The 22,363-nt window shown below is 44.6% G+C and overlaps 1 protein-coding gene across 2 annotated transcripts; it reads right to left on the bottom strand.

Annotated features, from left to right (window-relative positions):
• Nucleotides 1-685: 685 nt before the first annotated feature.
• nr1d4a (nuclear receptor subfamily 1, group D, member 4a) lies at nt 686-21,010 on the bottom strand. Of its 2 annotated transcripts, XM_072696480.1 has the most exons (8): nt 20,555-21,010; nt 7,164-7,463; nt 6,958-7,046; nt 6,254-6,398; nt 3,238-3,827; nt 2,922-3,107; nt 2,566-2,776; nt 686-2,281 (listed from the first exon to the last, which is right to left on the bottom strand). In XM_072696480.1, the coding sequence occupies exons 1-8, from the start codon at nt 20,568-20,570 to the stop codon at nt 2,085-2,087; spliced, it is 1,734 nt and encodes a 577-aa protein (XP_072552581.1). In that variant the 5' UTR covers nt 20,571-21,010; the 3' UTR covers nt 686-2,084. The 2 variants fall into 2 exon arrangements, with proteins under 2 accessions (XP_072552581.1, XP_072552580.1); XM_072696479.1 differs by lacking the exon at nt 20,555-21,010 and having other exon boundaries at nt 7,164-8,381.
• Between the last annotated feature and the right edge of the window lie 1,353 nt (nt 21,011-22,363).

Here is a 22,363-nt window from a genome sequence, read left to right on the forward strand (position 1 = left end):
AAGAGTAATGGGCAGAATTGACTATTAATCATGCTCCGGTTTCCAATGGGTAGCACCAATTTCAGCACTTCTACATTAAATGTATTAAATTGTAAAAACACTAGCTGTAATTACAAGTGCTAGCCTAATTAGACTAGTGCTCTTTTTTAGGAAAACAGTGGCTGCAGCCTTGTGCCGGGGCTCTTAACTGAGAAGGTCACTGTTGAACTGCTGAGTTTGAGGTCAAATGTGTCTGTATTGTCTGTTACAAACTTTAAATCAAACCGTATTTAATGTAGAACGTAGTGCTACTTTAGCTTAGCGCTAACATACTAGGCTACTGCAATACTACAAGATGGTTAGCACAAATTTGCATAATAGAGGTGTTTTTACCTCAGGCTTTAACATTTATGGCCTGAACTGAAGGACTATGTCTAAAAGTTAAGTTTGCCACTGAAACTAATAATAAAATATAAACAATCTGAGGGAAAATGAAATGCAGATGTCAAAATAATAACATAATGATCCTAAATGAGTATATATAACAGTATGCTAATTAAGACTATATACGACGTACATATAGAGGTATAATAAGCTTGTATGAAATGGATTTAATGTAAATTCAGGACCCACTGGACTTTCTGAGTAAATTTTTCTGAGGAAAAAAAACAATCATCACACCACCATAAAGATAATCTCATATTTATCTTGTTTCTATGGAAGAATATAATTTACAAAATATACATCAGCATGATCACATTGCATTGTTTTAACAAACATTAATAGTCTCGTCCAATGAAATGTCCTGCACGACAGTCCAAATGTCTTGATAAAACCTTGAAATCTCAGTAAAGGCTGCGAGAGGACTCTGCTGGTGTCAAGATGATCTGATATTTCGGAACTTTGGAAAAACCTGGCGAGGGTTTCTTTTCAACAAACAACAACATCTCCTCCAAAGGCACCCAAACCCCCACCTCCGTCAGACATAACTCTCCAAAAAATACAGCTTTGACGTACATTGTTCTGACTCTGAAATCCATTGAAATCCAAGGGTTCACCCAGTTTCCTTAAGGTTTCTTAAGGGTTAAGCTCATCTTAACTGGCAGAGGGAGTGTTCAGTGTGATGCTTGCTCAACCATTTGAGGGTCGTCTTCGTGCTACGACGCTTTTGGGAAACCCTGCCCAACCCTGAACAGTTAAATCACACACACCTGCAGGTGTGCAAAATATTTACAGCGGGAAAAACAAAAACAAAAAATAAGCATCTACAAAACCTGACATGCTTGGGGGAGGGTGGCTGCTGGTTTTGTCTCCCAAGAGTAATGACAATGTACTGTATTCAACTTGACAAATAACAGAAAAGATAACTGAAGAAATATGACACTCGTGTTACTGTATCCCAGAAAGGATATTACTTCCATCCGTTCCTTCCAAATAAAGCGTTAACTGGAGTGCTCGTGCTTGTTGATACAGTTGGAGCTGTGCTATATAATGTTGCGGTCACGCTAACAAAGGTTACACATGTTGAATAACGTCTGAAACGTCTGAAACTTCTACATGACATGAGTCAAATCACTGTAATATCTATGTGTTATGTACATGGTCATTTTTTTTGCATTTCTCTCACATACAGGCACATACGTACATACATACATACATACACACTCAGCATTAAATGGTCCCTATTCTTTTAATCATCTACTCTATATTGTGGTCTTGGTGGCAGGCCGCAGGGCTGTGCTGGAAAAGAACAAATGAGGAATGGGCCAAGAAGGAGACCAACTTGTTTCGTATGGTCTTGCAAAAGTTCCTTGACAGTTCTATCGTTAAGCTGGTTATTGATGACTCAAATGAGAGCAGTGATTCTTGGAAAACCCGCGGTGCTTTGCATGTGCTTGAGTGACAGACGGAAAATGATCAGCGAAGGAAAGTCAGTCTTGTCTTGTCATAGATCAGTTTAGACAAATGTCTTTCCATGGTTTGTCCTTCCTGATAAAATATTCCTTAGAGAGCCTGATCCACTCTTACAACAGGCAGTCATCCTCTGAACCAGAGAATCCCTGCTGTAACTGGCCAGTCGCGGCTGGTCAGCTGGTGCAGCCGACTCAGGGGTCGATGCGGAAGGCCAGCAGCTTGTCAGAGTGCAGGTTGTTGAGGGTGCGCAGGTCTGGCAGACGCAGCAGCAGCTTGGGGAACAGGGTGCTGTCGTTGGGGTGGCGTCGGGTCACCAAGGCCCGCAACGCCCGGATGAGACCCTCCTGTAGCTGATCTACAGCTGCTGTATCTGAGACACCCGTCCGATCTGTGAAGAGATGATTATACTGCATATTAGAATATTGCATGGTAGTTTAGACGTCATATTTTGTAGCACAGCATTGCATCCATCAGCCTTACATTAGTACCCAGCATGTATTGAAATAGAGGCCAACAAGACCGCTACTGGAAATCTAACATCCTGCAGATTTTAGCTCCATCCACCTGATTCATCTAGACAGACTTGGGTTGGAGGTAAAACCTGCAGGAAGATAGATCTTCTCTTTAAGAACAACCTGGACGTCGTCTTAATATTCAAAAATGCTTATTTACCAGCTGAGACCAACACCACTGCCATGAAAAGCGCCATCTCGTCAGACTCCAGGCCGAGAGAGCCCAGCTTCTCACTGAACTCAAACATGGCATCCAGTAATGAGCCCATGCCCAGCACTCGCAGAGTAGCCAGCGGGTAGGCCTGTCCGTTCAAGAAAGTCACTGTCCTTTCCTTCGGGTTAAAAAGTGAGCAGAACCTCACCATCAGCACCTGGCACAAGAACAGAGGATTGCACAACCATGAGCATCTGCGGCTAGCATCATTCATTTACAGGCTAAGTCATCACAGACTACGAGGTTAGGAAGGCTGGAATGAATGATGCAGGATCGTTGGTGCAGAAGTGGGTCATCCGTACCTGGAAAGTTCCTGCTTTGAGCAGCATGATCTGGTCATGTTGGCAGAGGTCCTGGAAGCCTGGGATGCCTTTCGCAAACTCCACCACTTCTCGGACTGCTGGGGTGAAACACTGGGAGAAAGACTCCCACACCTGCTGACTGGAGACCCCTGGGGCTGACACTGGGCATGCGTTCAGGGGACAGGCCTGGATAAAGGGTTTCAACGATTAAAGGAAGGGACGGTGAAATCTACATAAGATCTACATAACAGCATGACATTTTGGCCTATGTCTCTCCTAGTGCACATTTAGCATGACAACTCAAAGCACTGCTCACCAGGACTTTGGATCCTGCATCCAGCTTCCAAGGGCATGAGGTCTGAGACTGCATCTCCCCAGGCAGGAACCCGTTGCTGTAATTGGCTTGGTTGGGCTGCACAGACGGGCTGACCGCAGACTGGCAGTGGTTCTGATTGGAGGAAGCGGAGTAGCTACAGCGATTGTCCACTGAGGACACTGGGCATTTGTTGTCACTGTGAACTACTGGGCAGAGAGCAGGTGCCGTGTAGCCAACGGGAGCACCAGAGTGGTACGCTGCAGGAGTGTTGGCATGAGTGTAGTTGCTTTCCTGAGAAGGGCTGCTATGAAAGGAGGTTGGCACGCTGCTGCTGTTGCTGCTGCTGGTGTTGATGCGGTCCACCCTCTTGCTCAGGCGGTCTTGACCACCTGGGAAGATGTCCTGGTAGGCTCTGGCCATGGAGCTGATGGTTTCTTTGGGATGGATCTCCATGGGGCTGGCCGGGGGCACACGGGGAGGAGAGGATGCCATATTCAAGCTGGCCGACTCGTTCAGGCTGTTCATGTAGCTCTGCATCTCATCCAGCAGCCTCTGTTTCTCACGCTTAGGGATGCGGCCGAAGCGCACAGCTGTGAGTGAATCAAAGGAACACTGTGAGGTTAGTGTGTGCCACTAAGGGCCAGATTTCTAGATAGCTTTCTAGACACAGACCAAGCCTAATACTGGATCATAGAGAGCAGAATTCCCAATGAAAGACCCATTTCATGCTACGGAGGCATGTACGATTAATTCAGGACATACAAGAAAAGGGTGTTTGTTCCACCTACTCTCTTTTCTCCTCTCTTCACTTCCCATCTTCTCACCCCCTCTCCAAGTATATCCATCAGCTGGTGAGGTTAAAAATAGCCCCTATCCTACCATATGCTGCATCCCCCACTCTCAATCTCTCTGTCCCTCCTCTCTATCTCTTTCACTTGCGCTCTCTCCCTCTTCACCTCTCTTCTTTTGCTGCCTCTCTTGACCATTAAGTAGGGCAGTGGGCCAGAGCGTGATGAGAATGCCACAGCGATGGGGAGGAAGACTGATGACTGTTAGAGGATGAAGAGCACAGGGCACACAAAGCGAAGGATAGAAGTAGAGAAGAGGGCATAGAGAAGGAAAGGACAAGAGAGTGAAGCGGTGAAGAGGAAAAGCTAAGCAGAATTATACATGACAAGCGTTAGACAAGAGTAGTGTTAGATGAATGAAGGAAGATCTACAGCACCAGCTCTGGGCTGTAGAGGGTGCTGGATGCTCAGGCAAACAGCGAAGGCAACACTGGGCAGTATAGCCTCACTAAACTCAAGCCGAAACTAACCGAACTAAAGCACAGACCTAAGCATGCAAGACCTAATCTGCATCAGTGTAGGTCTCTTAGATTACTGAAGAATCAGCGTCTATATATCGTCTTCCAAACTGATCACCTTTGTGTAGGGATGTCCGGGTCTGTTTCAAAAGTGGGATCGGGGATGGACCCAGGCATTATTTGAAGGTTCCTCAAAGAACCTTAAGAGGTTCCTCCATAGTTTCAAACTGAAAAACCTCCAGAAGTTCCACTTTTTTAAAAGTCTATAGAGTTTGAAGGTCATTAAAAAAGCAAAGAAAATCCATTTAAAATCTAGTCTGATTATAGAAACTGTTACTTAAAAATAGTGATTTTACCATTTGTACAAAGTTCCGATCGGTTCAGATTGCTATTGGCCGTCAGCATTAAGAGACTCGGATTGGTTTGGGAAGGGGGTCAAAAATCCTTGATTCGCACATCCCTACCTTCATGTTAAGGAATGCTAGGCACCTCGTACAACTGTGTGAGCCCAACAAGCAACTCGGGCAACTGCGAGGACTGAACTCTGTTATGCTCCACTGAGGCAGAACACTGTGTGACACATTTAGTCCCATCCTGAGGACTGGCGTTTCTCAAATAGCAAGGTGGCAGCGGAAACGAAACCATGCCATCGTGTCAAACTGAACATCTGCCTCCATCACAAAGCCAAAATCACACAACTGCCTGAACTAAAATCAGGGCGCTGGGTTTAATGTGGAAACGAGGCAGTTGCATGAGGTTTTCCTGTTTGTGCAATGGGTGCAACGAAAGAAAGGGGTTTTTAGGTTGCGGTTTTTGACTCTCTTTCAAGAGCCACCGTGGAGAGGGTCAACAGGAATGTTTGCCTCCTGCGCTGCATCGCTCACCCATTTTCTTCTTGGTGCCCCATCATAACCCACTCGCACTTTCACCCCCACACGTTCACACAGATCTGCCCATGCTCCGTGGCTCGCTGACAGCATGGGCATGCCACTGATGAGAAGAGGAGAGCCGCAACCTAACCTGCTAAGTAGGTCACAATGTGCAAGTGTCATACGTGCATCATGTTGCGTTTTCAGGGCCGAGATATGAGTGCCTTCAGCCCTTCAATTTGATGGTATGGAATGTCGGATTTTTTCCCCTTGTGTTAAAAACACAGACAAACAGGAAATAGAGGAAACCTTGTTCCTCTAAAGGGTTGGGGACCTCTTTTTGTGCATCTCTTGCTTCATTGTTGCAGCGGCAAGCTATTAATTGCCGGAGATATTATAAGGGCGCATACGGGGTAATCAAGTTGCCTGCGTTCCAATTTCCCAAAATAATTCTTGTATTTGCTGCAGTTTTCCAGATGACAGATAGCTTAAGGGACTGCATGACTCCAGCTCTCATAAATCATTGTCTCTGGAAGGGCCAGGGAGGGGGAGCTTAGGGAGTTTGCAGAAGGAAGGCTAAACCGGCTCCGAGAGCGAGAGAGATGTAGGTATGGAGAGACGAAGGAAGAGGAGGAGGAGGAGGAGGAGAATGGACTGCAAAGGGCAGGACAAAGACAGCAGCAAGGCTGCACCTAAGCTAAAAGAAACTTCCTAGCAGTGCAAAATCTAAATGGGGAATCTAGGCTGAGAGGTGGGGGTGTGGGATCTGTTTGTTCTGGGCCTTCGGAAGCCCTGCTGTGGCACTGTTTTCGGTAGCGCCTAGGGGGTTACTGAGACTCACCGTCACGGGACATGCCGACAGCCAGGCATTTCTTGAAGCGGCAGTGCTGGCAGCGGTTGCGGTTCATGCGCATGATCAGGCAGTTCTCGTTCTTCACGCACATCTTGTAGTTGATGTTCTGCTGAATGCTGCGGCGGAAGAAGCCCTGGAGAGAGGGAACATCAGGAGGCACGTTGAGATGCAAGGACTTCATTATACTGTATTATACTCTTGGTCTTTTCATACAATAATACCCAGCTCATGTGAGGCTCCCATGGGTGGGTTCCAGGTGGGCATGGACTCTTAAGTGGGTTTTTATGTTTTGTTACTGGCACCCACCCTAATCTCACTTGGGTACCATCTAGGCCCCATGTGCAGTGCACAACCCATGTTTAAACCCTCCTGGTCCCATCACTGACCCTGGTGGACATCCATATGTGGGGCCACCATGGAACCCATGGACAAAACCTTCTGATTCTCAGTTCAGCTACCCATACAGGCCCTACGTTGACGTTGGTGTGATGTTTGCTCTGGTCCAAATCAGTTTAGCAAGTTTGTAAACCTGGAGCATTTTCCCCAGGTTCCATCCTAAGGTCTCTACTTTGGTGTTTTTCCTGCTCCAGCACACCTCATCCTGCTAATACGCTAACTAACACCTCCCTTCTAACTTGGAGTGGGTGTGTCAGAACATGCATGGTGCACGGACTGGGAAGCTGCAGCCTTACCTTGCAGCCTTCGCACGCGTGCACGCCATAATGGAATCCTGACGCAATGTCACCGCAGACTTTGCAGAGCAGAACCATGCCTCCTGTTTCTGCACAGAGAGGGAGAGAAGGAGGGGGAACGAGTGAGGAAAGCAAAGCAGGAACAGATTCGGTCAGTGTTCTGACTGACCTTGTTCTCCTTAAGGACAATGAAAACAGATGCTTACTGGTAAAGGTGCCCGTGAAGCCACAAGGCCTTTTGCCTGCGATGGGGTGCGAGTAGGAATGCTGGCCGGAGGCTGCTGTGGAGCCATTGTAGATCTCTGGGAACTGGAACACCAGCTTGGGAGAGGGGGGTGTCCCTCCACTGCTGCGTTGCTTCAGGGCCCCGATCTCGGTGAAGGTGACCTCCTCTGGGGAAGAGGGCTGGGAGTGTGAAGAGGGTGACTGGGTCTGGTACCCACTGGACGGACTCCCTGGGCTAGGGCTGCCACTGCTATTGGAGCCAGCATATAGGATAACACCTCCTGCAAGGGCAAGGATTATGTTATTAGACAACATATTGGTCAATGGCAAAAATTTGGGTTGATTTTTTCTTGTGCATGCATCACAGTAACCCACTTTATTATCATTACTGTACATCTCAGCCACCATTTTCATATCTAAACTAGGGCATCAGATATGCTGATAAGATGTGATTCAAGGCTGTGATAAAACCACTGTCTCAGAAACACCCAAATGTCTGGCAGGTTCGTGCAAGTACTGCGATGACTGGCTGTGGAATATCTTTATCATGATCGGGCAGAAGATGGTAAAGTACCACTTTTGCTCTCCTGATACCAATATTGATATCTTCATCCCTGCTGAAGCCAGTTCCTGTGCTAACATTAAAATGAGCTGTTTTTAAACAGGCTAAGCATTGAAGAGTAGGCTGTCATGCTCAGACTACTGGAACTCTGTGCTACCCCACAGAATGAGTGTGTAAGACTAGATTTGCTACAGGACCCATCCTTCATCCTGCTTAGAACCTCTAGAGCCACCTCAGCGTTGCACCACTGAGGGCCTAAGCAGGCTGGAAAGGTGCAGCATCACACCATCAGACCAAGAGTCATGTGAGGACGTTCAGTAAGTGTGCAGGGAAGCTCAAACATGGCTTGGGGTGAGCTGTCATTGTGAAATTAAGCAGAAAGTGGGGAAGGCAATGCATTTTTTTACAAATCGTGTGTGTGTGTGTGAGAGAGAGAGAGAGAGGACAGAGGAAAGAGAAAGATAGGATAGAGATAAAAGGAGAGAGAGAGAGAGAGAGAGAGAGAGCGAGCAGAGGATTAAGAGACAGGGGAGAAGGGAGGATGAGAGATAGGAGTGAGCGAGCATGAGAGAAAGATAGAGAGATAGTTGATAGAGACAGGCAGAGAGAGAGAGAGAGAGAGAGAGAGAGAGAGAGAGAGAGAGAGAGACAGGCAGAGAGAGAGAGAGAGACAGAGAGAGAGAGAGAGAGAGAGAGAGAGAGACAGGCAGAGAGAGAGAGAGAGACAGAGAGAGAGAGACAGGCAGAGAGAGAGAGAGAGAGAGAGACAGAGAGAGAGAGACAGGCAGAGAGAGAGACAGGCAGAGAGAGAGAGACAGAGAGAGAGAGAGAGAGAGACAGGCAGAGAGAGAGACAGAGAGAGAGAGAGACAGGCAGAGAGAGAGAGAGAGAGAGAGAGAGACAGAGAGAGAGAGAGAGAGAGAGAGAGAGAGAGAGAGAGAGAGAGATTCCGTGTTTTCAGCACCGCTGCCTCGCGCTCGGGCATAATTGCTCGCTCAGACGGAACGAACGCACGTGCTATAAATAACACCGGTAGCTCAGCAACAGAGCTCGCGATGTCCAGGCCGCCCAATTAGCCAGCCGGCCGTCCGCGAGGAAACAAAGCGCGTTCATTACGACAAACAGCTGATACGCTTCCGTTTACAGCGCGAGACGGGGTTGCGTGCTTGTAACCACCGTCACTTTCCCACTTTCTCCCTGTCGCTTCTTTCCGCGGGGCCTCCCGCATGCGCGTGCGCGCCGGCAGTGGCTGGGAAGAAGAGGAAGAAGAAGAAGAAGAAGAAGAAGAAGAAGCGCTGCGTCACGTGGCCGCGAGTCCTGCCGCCCTCCCTCGCGCGCTCCAATAATAGCCCCGGCTCCTCGGGCAGGGCGCCCAGCGCCGGCTCACGGCACGACACCTGACCGCCGCCTCACATGGACCCGTGACACGGTTAGCGGCCGCGCGAAATCCGCAGTCTCGTGCAGGCGCGTTCGGCGAGCGCGGCATTAAGGGCCTGCGGACTCCGCGGAGCTGAGCTCGCGGCGTCTTTACAGTACAGTACTGTAACGCGCGGCTTGAAAAAAAAGAGACGGGCGAAGAGTCACGTTTGGGTAGAATGTGCTGCGTGCCATGGGGGGGTGGGGGGTTTGACAGCTCAACAGCTGTGAAGCAACAGAGATTTGTATCAGAGAGTGTGTGTGTGTGTGTGTGTGTGTGGGGGGGGGTCTGGATATGGGGGGTAATGTGGGACACCACGCTGTCCACTGGTTGTGGCCACATGAAGTGACACTGTACACTGGCTGTGCCCCCCGGCCTCCTTCCTTTTAACAGTAAACCCCCTTTTAAAAAGTAGTTCAGATACTGAGAGGTTATGAACTGTGACTTTTGCCATTTCTGTGCCACCCCCTTTTGGAGGTATTCTGTGGTAGGCCATATCTAGTCTAATCTTTGCTAGGAGCATCAGATATGCTGTGAGACAAGACTGTGATAAAACCACTGTCTCAGAAATACACAAATGTCTGGCAGGTTCGTGCAAGTACTGCGATGACTGGCTGTGGAATATCTTTATCATGATCGGGCAGAAGATGGTAAAGTACCACTTTTGCTCTCCTGATACCAATATTGATATCTTCATCCCCGCTGAAGCCAGTTGCTGTGCTAACATTAAAATGAGCTGTTTTTAAACAGGCTAAGCATTGAAGAGTAGGCTGTCATGCTCAGACTACTGGAACCCTGTGCTACCCCACAGAATGAGTGTGTAAGACTAGACTTGCTACAGGACCCATCCTTCATCCTGCTTAGAAGCTCTAGAGCCACCTCAGCGTTGCACCACTGAAGGCCTAAGCAGGCTGGAAAGGTGCAGCATCAGACCATCAGTCTGAGGAAGTTTAGTAAGTGTGCAGGGAAGCTCAGCAGACAGTGGGGAAGATAATGCGATCGTGAGAAAGAGAAAGAGAGATGGGAGAGAGATTAAGATTAAGGGAGATCAGATAGAAAGACAGGAAGGAGATAACTAGAGAATTCTTTGCTAGGAGCAAATTAATGTATATGTGTTTATCATATTAGTAGATTGTCAGTAAAAGCTTTCTGACAAACAGCCACACGTCACCGAAATTCCCATTACACATGAAGTCCTAATATCTGTATATTGCATCACATATCGACTGATTTTTGTAACCTTATATAACTGTGAGACTACGTCATTCTTCTCATATATCTACTGAAGGTAAAAAAAAGGCTTAGGCCCAGAGAGGGTCCTGAGGGTCTTGGTATATTTAGCCTATTGCAATACTCCCAAATATGTTTAATCGGCAGGAGCATGAACAGTTATTTTATTTGTTTTATTTTCCAGTTTATCACGACATTAGCTGCAAAAATCTTCAAAATATTTCATCATGACATCATTGTTCACTGATTTATTGATATCGATTTAATTCATTTGTATTTCTTCACTGAATTTTATTAGATTTTTTAAAAGAACATGTTCTCATATAACGATTTTTCTCTGCTTTATTATGTCTTCATGTTGTTCAACCAAGTATTCTTTCAAGAATAACATTATTGGGATACAGGCCTCACCCTTCCCCAAGCTGGATGTACTTTAGGGCACCAGGGCCCTCAGTAAACACTGAAGTTTTGGACTGGGACTACACAGCAACTGTGTAAAAAGTTCATGAGCTAATCGATAACGCATAAACACTTCTCGGTAGTGGACCCTACTGCCTGTTCCCTGCAGGACTGGGACAAAGCGCCATTCCCATTTCCTGTTTTTGAAGCATTCGGTTGGGTTTCGGACGCAGGGACGTGCCATGTGCAAGCTCCCTGGGAAGCTGTTGAAACAAACAGCACCATGTGAACACATGGGCGCTCCGAGGGCACATGTCGACCGCCGAAGATAAACAGAAAAAACGTGTGGCTCGCTCTGCCCATGGCCTTCAACAACGTTCTACCTCCTGTTGTTCCTTGTAGTGGCTCCTCATGGCTGCCAGGTAAATAACAGGGAGAGGTTCCTAGGAAGCTGTGAGTGCAGAAGCTGTGCCATGTCAGCGAGGAAATTATAAACAAGCGCACGCCTCCCCTGGTAGCTCTTTCCGGCCTGGCCCTCCCCTTCCCGGCGCTGGTGTTTCCTCGTGCACATGGCATTTGTTTAGCTCAAGTGTTTTTCTAATCCCTCAGGCAGCACGTGTGTGGTGGATTTATTATTGACACACCGCCGTGCCTGACCTTACAGACGTGTGACTGTGAGCCCTACCTGAGATTGCCATGCCACTCATCCCGTCAGCCCTACCCAGCTCAGCAGCCACACCCAAACGGAAATACTCACACACACACAAACACCTGGGCATGCATGTGAGCGCTGAGCGTTTCATGGAAATATGCAGTCAGGGATAAACATCCAGCTACTCATACAGGAATCCAATCCCGTGTGTTGACAAAGGATAAAAACATCCACCTACTATAAAACGTTGATTATTTTTCTATGGAACCAAAATGGCACTGCTCCAAACTAGTCTTTAAAGGGCTAATAGCATGCAGTTGTCTGATTCTTTTAAATAAAGGAGTTGAATATGCTACGTAAACAATGTCACAAATACCAGTCCACTTGCGACTGAGCCACTGGCAGTATGTAAACATGGCTACAATTTCAAAATAGTCCCAAAACGTATGATTTCCTACTGTGCACAACAGTCAATATAGGGAAACTCGTTGTCGAAACAGGCCGTGCAGTTTTTGTGATGTCACAAAACCAGTGCAATGGCAGCCAGTAGATCTGCACAATTTATCCCACAGCACTTTTAGTACTGCCTGTTTTCTCTGAAGTCAAGAGTAGTGGACTGCTCTTTGAATGATGCTTAGTGCAGGACACCACTTCAGAACATCAGCTTTACATATAGCTGTCCTACATTTTTAAATATGCTGTTTCTGTTATGTCACAAAAAACAGCCCATTTACATACAGTACATCTCCCTATTCAGTCTGCAGCAGTTTTAGCCCTGCCAGTACATACAGAGCACCAATCAGACAAGGCACAAAAAAACAGCACATTTACATACAGTATACAGTCACCTACTCAGCCTACTGCAGTGTTAGTCCTGCCAGTTTGCACCAATGTTATAAGACTCAATACAGGGCACCCAATCAGAACAGTCTTAAAGGTGCAATAACAAAAAACAACCACAAAAAAATTTTTCATTTTAGGGGATAACATAGAAATCTACATAAAAATGGTTGAAAAGACCATATTAATTGTTTTTTTTTTAGTGCAGAGAACCACACAAACATCAGAACTGATCCTCTATAAGGGGGGATGCAATACAAATGGTACAAATAGTTGCATATGGGCCCTTTAATAGCATATCTAAATGCCTATCACAGTTTGCCTCGCACAGCATCCAATATGTGTTACCATGTCAAAGACTGCCTTTATACCAAGTTAGCTCTGACCCAAGCATGATCTCTGCAGGCTAGGTGAAGATCTAACTTGCTTGACGTAGTGCAAATCGGGGTCAGTGGAAACGCATGTGTTAAATGAGGAATCAGCAGGTCCCCGGCAGCTCATCATGAGCTTAGTTTACCCGTGCAAACTCTAATCTGCCAGTGAGTAGAGAGGCAGGCACAGGAACGTGAGCGCTCCACAATAATTCCCCCCTCCTTTCTGGCACTTTCACTCCAGCTCCTCTTCATCGCCCTTCACCCTCTCTCTCTTTGTGTCTTTGTGTCACGCAAGAAAAGTAACACCCTTCTCCATATCCCATTTTCACGTTGCCGTTTTCCAGGAGGTGTGGGATGCACAATCTGCTGCCTCTTACTTTGTAGACTTCCAAACATGTGAGAAGTCAGGGCTCGGCAGGAGATAGTAATGCTGAAGTGATGCATGTGTGTGGTGAGGGGGCACGCGTACACAGCACACCGCTCCATCAACGTGAGAATTTCAGCGTTGATTAATAAAGCGAGAAATCGCTTCACCAAGTAGGTCAAAGCCACAGTCAACTGTCTGAAGCAGCCACTCAGGCCTTTTATATGTATGCCAGTGAAATGAATATCAGCTATATTTATATCAAGAGAGCAGCATGTCCTACAGCCTGCATGACAGTGGATAAAAGGGTCCCTGATTACAATTTGTGAAGGGCAAATAAGCTCGGTGCGCCTTACACAGCTAGAGGCTATAGCTTTTTTCAAGCACAGTTAGTATTGGTTATCCCAGGCATATTTGGTGGGTAATGAATAAGTAATGGGTACTAAATAATTCGTGCTAATTGAATAAAAAGCAGATACTGAATAATTCTTATTAAATTATTAGCAGATGCGGAATAATTAGTAGATACTGAACAAAATAATGGGTACTGGTTGAATAATAAGCAGATACTGAAAGATTAGGTGGTATTACATAATTAGTAGGTACTGAATATTCACTACTTATTGAATCATTAGTAGGTACTAAATAAATAGTGCTTGTTGAATAATAAGTAGATACTGAAATATTAGTATGTGCTACATAATTAGTAGATACTGGGTAATCACTACTTACTGAATAATTAGTAGAAACAGAATAATAGATACTAAATAATTAGTTGGTACTGCATAATTAGTAGATACTGAATAATCAATACTTATTGAATAATTAGTAGACACTGAGTAATTAGTACTTGTTGAATAATAAATAGTTACTGAATAATTAGTAGGTACTGAATAATCAGAAGGTACTAAATTAGTATGTACTGAATAATTACTACTTATTGAATAATTAAAGATCCCAAATTAGATCCCAAATTCAGTACCTACTGAGCAATAAACTAATAAAGAGGTTCTAATAAAGTGGCCAATGTAGGTGCACCTAGTTTTAGTCTTTTTGGTTGTGAAAGCACTGGAATGCCAATAAACATGAGCAGTAGTCAGCTGGTTAGAGTAGCTGTTGGTTAGAGAAACACAGTGTGAGGGTTGGTTCCTGACTCCAGCCACTCTATGGATTTGTTCAGTTCCACCATGAGCAAAGGCTAAGGCCTCTGTGCAGTACTGTACATCAGTGGTTTTCAGTCCTGGTCCTGGAATAACCCCCTTGTCCTGCACATTTCAATGCTTTCCTGCCCGAGAACACCTGATCCAACTAATCAGCTTATTACCAAAGCATTCCTGAGTCAAAGTGGGTGTGTCAGAGCAGAGACCACACTACAGTGTGTGGAACAGGTTCTCCAGGACTAGGGTTAGGAACATGTGCTACCTATAGACAGTGTACACATCTATTATTATCGCATATATTATGCATGCTGCGCAAATAAGGGCTATATATTGTAGTTCTATATTGTAGCCTTGTGTGCAGAGCAGGGAGGCCCTCCAGGGAAAATGTGCAGAGCAGGGGGGGCCCTCCAGGACCAGGGTTGGGAACCACTGCCCTAAAGAACCATTTCTGTAATGGAGACCCAGCTAACATGCCCATGTGGGGCCTGCTGTATGGGCAGCCCAACGAGGAACCAGAATGGTTCCCTACATATGTATGCCCACCAGGGTCAGTGATGGGACCAGGAGGTGTTAAACATGGGCCCATCTGGGTTGTACACTGCAAACAGGGCCTAGATGGTACCCATTAAGATTAAGGTGGGCTGTAACGATGGAGCCCATGCCCACCTGAAACCCACCCATGTGAGCCCCAGTATAGCTACAGTATCCTACACTATTAGTCATTTCACTGAACTTGCCAATGACTGTGGTCACTAGTGTTTGTCTCACGCGCTGCGCTGTATGTGCATGTCAGGACACCTGTCATAAGGGTGTGCGTTTATACTGGAAAGCTCGCGCTAATACAAACAGCCCCCGCTGGCTTTCGGTGGGAGGGGGGGGGCGGGGAACAGAAGCTGCATGAGGCGGGACAACGTGACGAGGCGCCGAGCTTCCTCGCGCAGATTCGCCGCTGACCCACTGACCAAGCTCCCTGTTTCCCCTACCCGCAGAAGCAAAACACAAGAGTCCGTGAAAGGAGCGCGCTGTGTGTGTGTGTAGGGGGGGAGGGGGGGGGGTGCCCCGGGGATCACGCGCCGCACGCGGCTGAACGAGCGCGTCCACGTGAGGCAACAGAGAGTCACTGAGCGCGCAGACCGAGCTGCTGTTGCTGGAGCTGAACAGGAGGAATTAACCAGAGCAGGGTGGAGGATGGACTGATGGACGGATGGATGGAGGGAGGGAAGGAGAGTAGGGTGGAGGGGGTGACGAACAGCACTGTTAGCATGCGTTATTCTGCACTGTGGCATTAGCGCCACGTAATGCTGTGTAAACAGGATGTCGGGTTTTCTGCACTAGTAGTCTGGATTATGTAGTAACTCTCTCTCTCTCTCTCTCTCTCTCTCTCTCTCACTCTCTCTCTCACTCTCTCTCACTCTCTCTCTCTCACTCTCTCTCTCACTCTCTCTCACTCTCTCTCTCTCTCACTCTCTCTCTCTCTCTCACTCTCTCCCACTCTCTCTCTCTCTCTCTCTCTCTCTCTCACTCTCTCTCTCTCTCTCTCTCACACACACACACACACACTAGCTACAAGCTTTCAGACTAGCTACAAACTAACACACTAGTTACCAGCTAACATAATAGTTACAAAATAATACATTAGCTACAAGCTAATATAATAGTTACAAAATAATACACTAGCTACAAGCTAACATAATGGTTACAAAATAATACATTAGCTACAAGCTAATATAATAGTTACAAAATAATACACTAGCTACAAGCTAACATAATGGTTACAAAATAATACATTAGCTACAAGCTAATATAATAGTTACAAAATAATACACTAGCTACAAGCTAATATAATAGTTACAAAATAATACACTAGCTACAAGCTAACATAATGGTTACAAAATAATACACTAGCTACAAGCTAACATAATGGTTACAAAATAGTACACTAGCTACAAGCTAACTTAATGGTTACAAAATAATACACTAGCTACAAGCTAACATAATGGTTACAAAATAATACACTAGCTACAAGCTAACATAATGGTTACAAAATAATACACTAGTTACAAGCTAACATAATAGTTACAAAATAATACACTAGCTACAAGCTAACATAATGGTTACAAAATAATACACTAGCTACAAGCTAACATAGTTACAAAATAATACACTAGTTACAAGCTAACATAATAGTTACAAAATAATACACTAGTTACAAGCTAACATAATAGTTACAAAATAATACATTAGCTACCAGCTAACATAATAGTTACAAAATAATACACTAGCTACAAGCTAATATAATAGTTACAAAATAATACACTAGCTACAAGCTAATATAATGGTTACAAAATAATACACTAGTTACAAGCTAACATAGTTACAAAATAATACACTAGCTACAAGCTAACATAGTTACAAAATAATACACTAGTTACAAGCTAACATAATAGTTACAAAATAATACACTAGTTACAAGCTAACATAATAGTTACAAAATAATACACTAGCTACCAGCTAACATAATAGTTACAAAATAATACACTAGTTACAAGCTAACATAATAGTTACAAAATAATACACTAGCTACAAGCTAATATAATAGTTACAAAATAATACACTAGCTACAAGCTAATATAATGGTTACAAAATAATACACTAGCTACAAGCTAACATAATAGTTACAAAATAATACACTAGCTACAAGCTAATATAATGGTTACAAAATAATACACTAGCTACAAGCTAATATAATGGTTACAAAATAATACACTAGCTACAAAACATTTTAGATACAAGCTAACACTCTAACCACAAACTAACACAGTAGCTACACGCTTTTAGACTAGCCACAAACTAACGTAATAGTCACAATGTAACACACTAGCTACAAATTGACACACTAGATACAATCATTTAGACTAGCTACAAAGTAACACACTAATTAAAGAGTAACACACTAGCTACAAAGTAACACACTAATTAAAGAGTAACACACTAGCTACAAAGTAACACACTAATTAAAGAGTAACACACTAGCTACAAAGTAACACACTAATTAAAGAGTAACACACTAGCTACACGCTTTTAGACTAGCTACAAACTAACGTATTAGCCACAAACTAACAGTAGCTACAAGCTAACATAGCCAAACGGGGACCATCTGTTTATTTGGTGTAGAACGTCCGGTGCGACAGCAGATCACTTGATACTGTGGTAAATTACAACCACAGCGGTAATACACATACAGTAGGTGGTTTAATAGTTAGAGAGAGTCACAGTAACTGTAAAAAGAGGAACATTGCACTTGAACAACAGTGTTACGAGTGTTGTGGAGCACCATATAACTATTCGCCGCCTTCCAAAGAAGAGGACCTGCATCTGTGGTTGAAAGCGTTACACCCAAACGTCCAGACGTCCGCTTAGAAAAATGTCCGAAATAAGGTGACTACACTAGCTTCAAGCTAACCTGCTAATCACGACACGATGACACAATGTGCTTCAGTGCGATACAATATATATTTATTATGTATTTGATATTATATTGTAACATGCCTAAATACAAGGTAGGCCAATGCATAGTTAAAAGGTAAACATTATACAGTAAATTATAATTAGGAAATACTAAATATACAATATACAATGTTCAGACTTTTATATTATAATCGAGCAAAACCTGCACATTAGACTGGGTCGACTGGGTGGATTGGGCTGTGTGTTACAACCTTTTGTTTATATTTATACTTATATTTATAGTGCCTTACAGAGTTACCCCCCCCCCCCCCCCCACCTAGCATAGTATCACCACCTGCACTACAATGGCACGGGACTGTAAAAATCAAAATGTAAATAGTGAAGGATAAATCATAACTACAACTCTTGCGTTATATGTCTGGGCAGCGTATAATAGGTCACTGCCTGCCGTTACTTTTTACCTCTGCCTGTCTGGCCTCAACATGCCAACAGTCCAGCACTCCTGCCGTTATAGTGCTACATGGCTTTATAGACGCCAGCACTGCACACATTCAGATGAGTAAATATTACATATGAATTTAAACGAAGCATAGGAGTGAAAATTCAATATCAGGTCCTGTTGTATTTATATATTTGGACCATAATATTGGATTTCTTGGGTGATGATCAATAGGGTCAGTAGAGCTGTGTGTTTCATCTGTTTGTCTTTTATTTATTATTTCATATATTTATGAAGATACATGTAGCATAGTATCATCACCTGCACTGCAATGACCCAAGACTGTTGTGTGTAAAATAATGTGATTTTTAATCCCATGTCAGGATACTGGGGTTAAATAGTGAGGAATAAATCACGAATGAAGCACACTCTGACGTCATATGCCTGGGCAGCGTTTCATAGGTGACCGTCCGAGTCACGTGACGTTTCCTTTTCACCCGGTGTACATTATGAGAGATTACTGTAGCTGGTAAAGGGTGTGTGTGTGTGTGTGTGTGTGGGGGGGGGGGGGGTAATGTTTAGCGTGCCACACATTAGTCGCACATGTGCAAAGCAGGATTTTCGTCGAGTCCAAGAAGTCAAGAGGGCGCGAGCGCGCACGAGATAGTGCCCGCATCACCTGTCCAGGAACGTGACTTTGGAAATGAATCACCACCACCACCACCCCCGCACACACACACACACACACACACACCTCAATTAACGGTCAAGAAGTGGACTAATGCGCCTAATACAGCAGGACCCGTGGCCCTTAAGGGGGCCAAGCACTGCCCCACTGTGTCCCACTGAGCCCAGGCCTCTGCGGTGGAGCCTTTAAGTAATACGCGTGCCTTTTCATATGGGGCAAATCCGGCTACAACGATGATAAGACAGATTTATGCCATTGTCCACTGCGTCTTTGGCCTGTAGGGGGCGCCCCCAAACAACTTTCGCGTGCACTGGAAGCTGTTAAGAGCTGCAGAGCCACTTCATGGGGTGTGACAGAGCGAGCCTTTGCTTAGCCTACGGCACTTCTTCAGATTGTAGCTGCATTAGCACTGAGCATACGGCTGCAGACACGACTACCGTCCAGCTGAACATCAACTCGGGCGCTTGACATATGCATGTATCCACCTTGCAGCCAGACTGAACTTTTAAGCACGCGATAAAGTATCCCATAACGTGCAAACCGCCATTCATTAAAACAATCAGTGTTCAGACGGCAGACTGCAAATATGACAATACAGGGATGCCAATGCACTGTAAAAGTATACCAGAGCACGAGCACAACATTCTTCACGTAAAGGAAGACAGCATCAGTTTTACCATCATCATTATTAGTGGTAATGTCAGTATTAGTATCAGTATTACATGATCATTATTAGTGGTAATGTCAGTATTAGTATCAGTATTACATGATCATTATTAGTGGTAATGTCAGTATTAGTATCAGTATTACATGATCATTATTAGTGGTAATGTCAGTATTAGTATCAGTATTACATGATCATTATTAGTGGTAATGTCAGTATTAGTATCAGTATTACATGATCATTATTAGTGGTAATGTCAGTATTAGCATCAGTATTACCATCATCATCATCATCATCATTATTAGTGGTAATGTCAGTATTAGCATCAGTTTTACCATCATCATCATCATCATCATCAGTATTAGCATCAGTATTACCATCATCATTATTAGTGGTAATGTCAGTATTAGCATCAGTTTTACCATCATCATCATCATCATCATCAGTATTAGCATCAGTTTTACCATCATCATTATTAGTGGTAATGGCAGTATTAATATCATTATTGTTGTCATTATTATTATCATCATTATTAGTGGTAATGGCAATAGAAGTCTTAGTATAAGTACCAGCATTACAATCATCATGATCATTATTAGTGGTAATGTCAGTATTAGCATCAGTATTACATGATCATTATTAGTGGTAATGTCAGTATTAGTATCAGTATTACATGATCATTATTAGTGGTAATGTCAGTATTAGTATCAGTATTACATGATCATTATTAGTGGTAATGTCAGTATTAGTATCAGTATTACATGATCATTATTAGTGGTAATGTCAGTATTAGCATCAGTATTACATGATCATTATTAGTGGTAACAGCAGTATTAGTATCAGTATTACATGATCATTATTAGTGGTAATGTCAGTATTAGTATCAGTATTACATGATCATTATTAGTGGTAACAGCAGTATTAGTATGAATACTGCTATTCAGTAACGCTGTCATTAGTTGTAGTATTAATATTAAATGACTATGATTATTATTATTTACTAGTCTCAGTATCAATATTAACAACGGTGTTGCCATTACCATCATCATAATTCATCATATTGTTGTTTATCAGTAAACAATAAACAAACAGATGAACAGCATTGCGTTACTCACCGGGACTGTTGTCCATCCTTGATGTGTGTGTCTCGCGCTTTAGTAAATTCAGTAAATTCACTTCAGTCTTCAAGTCAGTCTCAGATTCTCGGCTGCAGAACCGAAACAGGTGAAAGTTGCACGAAACACCGGTGAACAGAGCATTCACGAGCCAGACGGAGCGAGCACAGGGCACGAGGCAAGTGTGCCACTCGCTCAGTTTCAAAAAAAGAAAAACAACCCGAAAACTACCCCGTCAGGAGCGCGTGTCCAGCTCGGTTCCAGGTGCGCGCGCCGGGCTTCTGTTTAACTCGCAGCTACCTGTGCTCGTGCGCTCAGAGCAATGCTGGACATGAGCATCTCAGGGGCTGAAGTGTCAAACTCGAGCTGCACACCTACCAACACACACCTCTCTACACACACACGCGCGCGCGCGCCTCACGTTTTCAGGTGACTGGGAAATGTGACTGGCTTGTTTTTGTTTTGTTTTGCTTTTCAAGGACCCACTTTAAACGTCTGTCGTTCCTCTGTGGCGCGAGGGGGGGTTTTTATCTCGCTCACTCCTTGACTTCCTCGCGCTCCGCTCTCATTGGAGCGCGTGCGCTGCTGAGCCGCGTAAAGCCAACCGTGCATGTGCGCTCTGCATGTGCCGGCCACATCTCTGCCCTACTGACACACATTTTATGCAAAGCAGGGCGCGTGCGGCAAGCTGAGAGAATGGAGGCAGGGGGCGCGAGCACGTGGACTGCGGGCGGGGCTCACCGTGACTGCTGCTGCTGCTGCTGCTGCGCGCGCGCGTCGGCGCGCTTATTTAAAAAAAAAATAATAATAATAAAAAGACTCTCGAGATCTCGCCAATATTTAGAGTCGTCTGAGGTTTGCATTTATGCTCGTGCGCGATTAAGAGAAATCCTCATGTCCTAACACTTGTTCTTCTACCTGTTGTTTGAGTTCTTGTGGTTCTTGCCAGGCGTGGGCTAGAGGGGTCTCCAATACTTTTGGAATGATACTGGGGAATTGGGATGACTTGGGGATGAGGTGGGGTGGCGATCATCCAACAGCCTGACCTCAATAATGCTGGATCTGGTCGCTGGATGCAATCAAATCCTCACAGCAATGCTCTAGTAGAAATCATTCTCTGGGCAGTAAAGGCAGTATAGTTACTTTAACAAAAGCAGGGTAGACCCTTTAAAAAAAATTACAAATTTACATTTAAGGCCATTTATTTAGCAGACAAATAATTGAGCAGGTGTCCCAATACTTTTGTCCGTACAGTGTAGACAGATGGACGCAGTTCTATAAGGAACCCTTGCTACAGAACAACAGGCAAATGCCTGTTTAAGGTAATAAACAGTGAAACGCCGCCATCTAGTGGCTACAGGCTGTAATTGCGGGGGAATTCCACCAATTGTTCAAAACGAGTTGTAGAGACACTTACAGACACACTGAACCTACGCGTGTCTTCTGAGCAGGTTTATATGTAATATTACTGAAGAAAAAAACTGTGGTACATCAGGTTTGGTTGGTATTTCTGTTGGTCTCAAATGCAGCTAACTGACTGTTCTGGTTTCAAGACCGGTTTCAGCGATTTTCTTCGCAGCCCTGCCATCTGGGACACAGCACAGGGGTCGGTTAAGGTCCCCTCTGCTTCGCTCTTGAGCGCCCCCTGTGGCTCAGTCCCGCCCTGTGGAAAATCTCTGAACCTCTCTGAACTCTGGCCTGCGATAAAACACTGATAATCTCTTAAAGAAACATTTTAGTACTGATTACATTTATTAAGAGTCTTAAAAGTTGTATTAAGTCGAAATAACGAGATACTAAAGCCCAACA

The sequence above is a fragment of the Salminus brasiliensis genome, chromosome 14, assembly GCF_030463535.1.
Source record: "Salminus brasiliensis chromosome 14, fSalBra1.hap2, whole genome shotgun sequence".
Classification (NCBI taxonomy): Eukaryota; Metazoa; Chordata; class Actinopteri; order Characiformes; family Bryconidae; genus Salminus; species Salminus brasiliensis.

Excerpts from the sequence above, each read along its gene's own strand:
- nr1d4a (XM_072696479.1), bottom strand. The coding sequence starts at position 7,596 with ATGAAAATGGTGGCTGAGATGTACAGTAATGATAATAAAGTGGGTTAC. Across the intron at positions 6,399-6,957 it reads ACGCGTGCGAAGGCTGCAAG|GGCTTCTTCCGCCGCAGCAT; the intron begins GTAAGGCTGCAG and ends CCCTCTCTCCAG. Across the intron at positions 2,282-2,565 it reads AGTGGTGTTGGTCTCAGCTG|ATCGGACGGGTGTCTCAGAT; the intron begins GTAAATAAGCAT and ends ATCTCTTCACAG.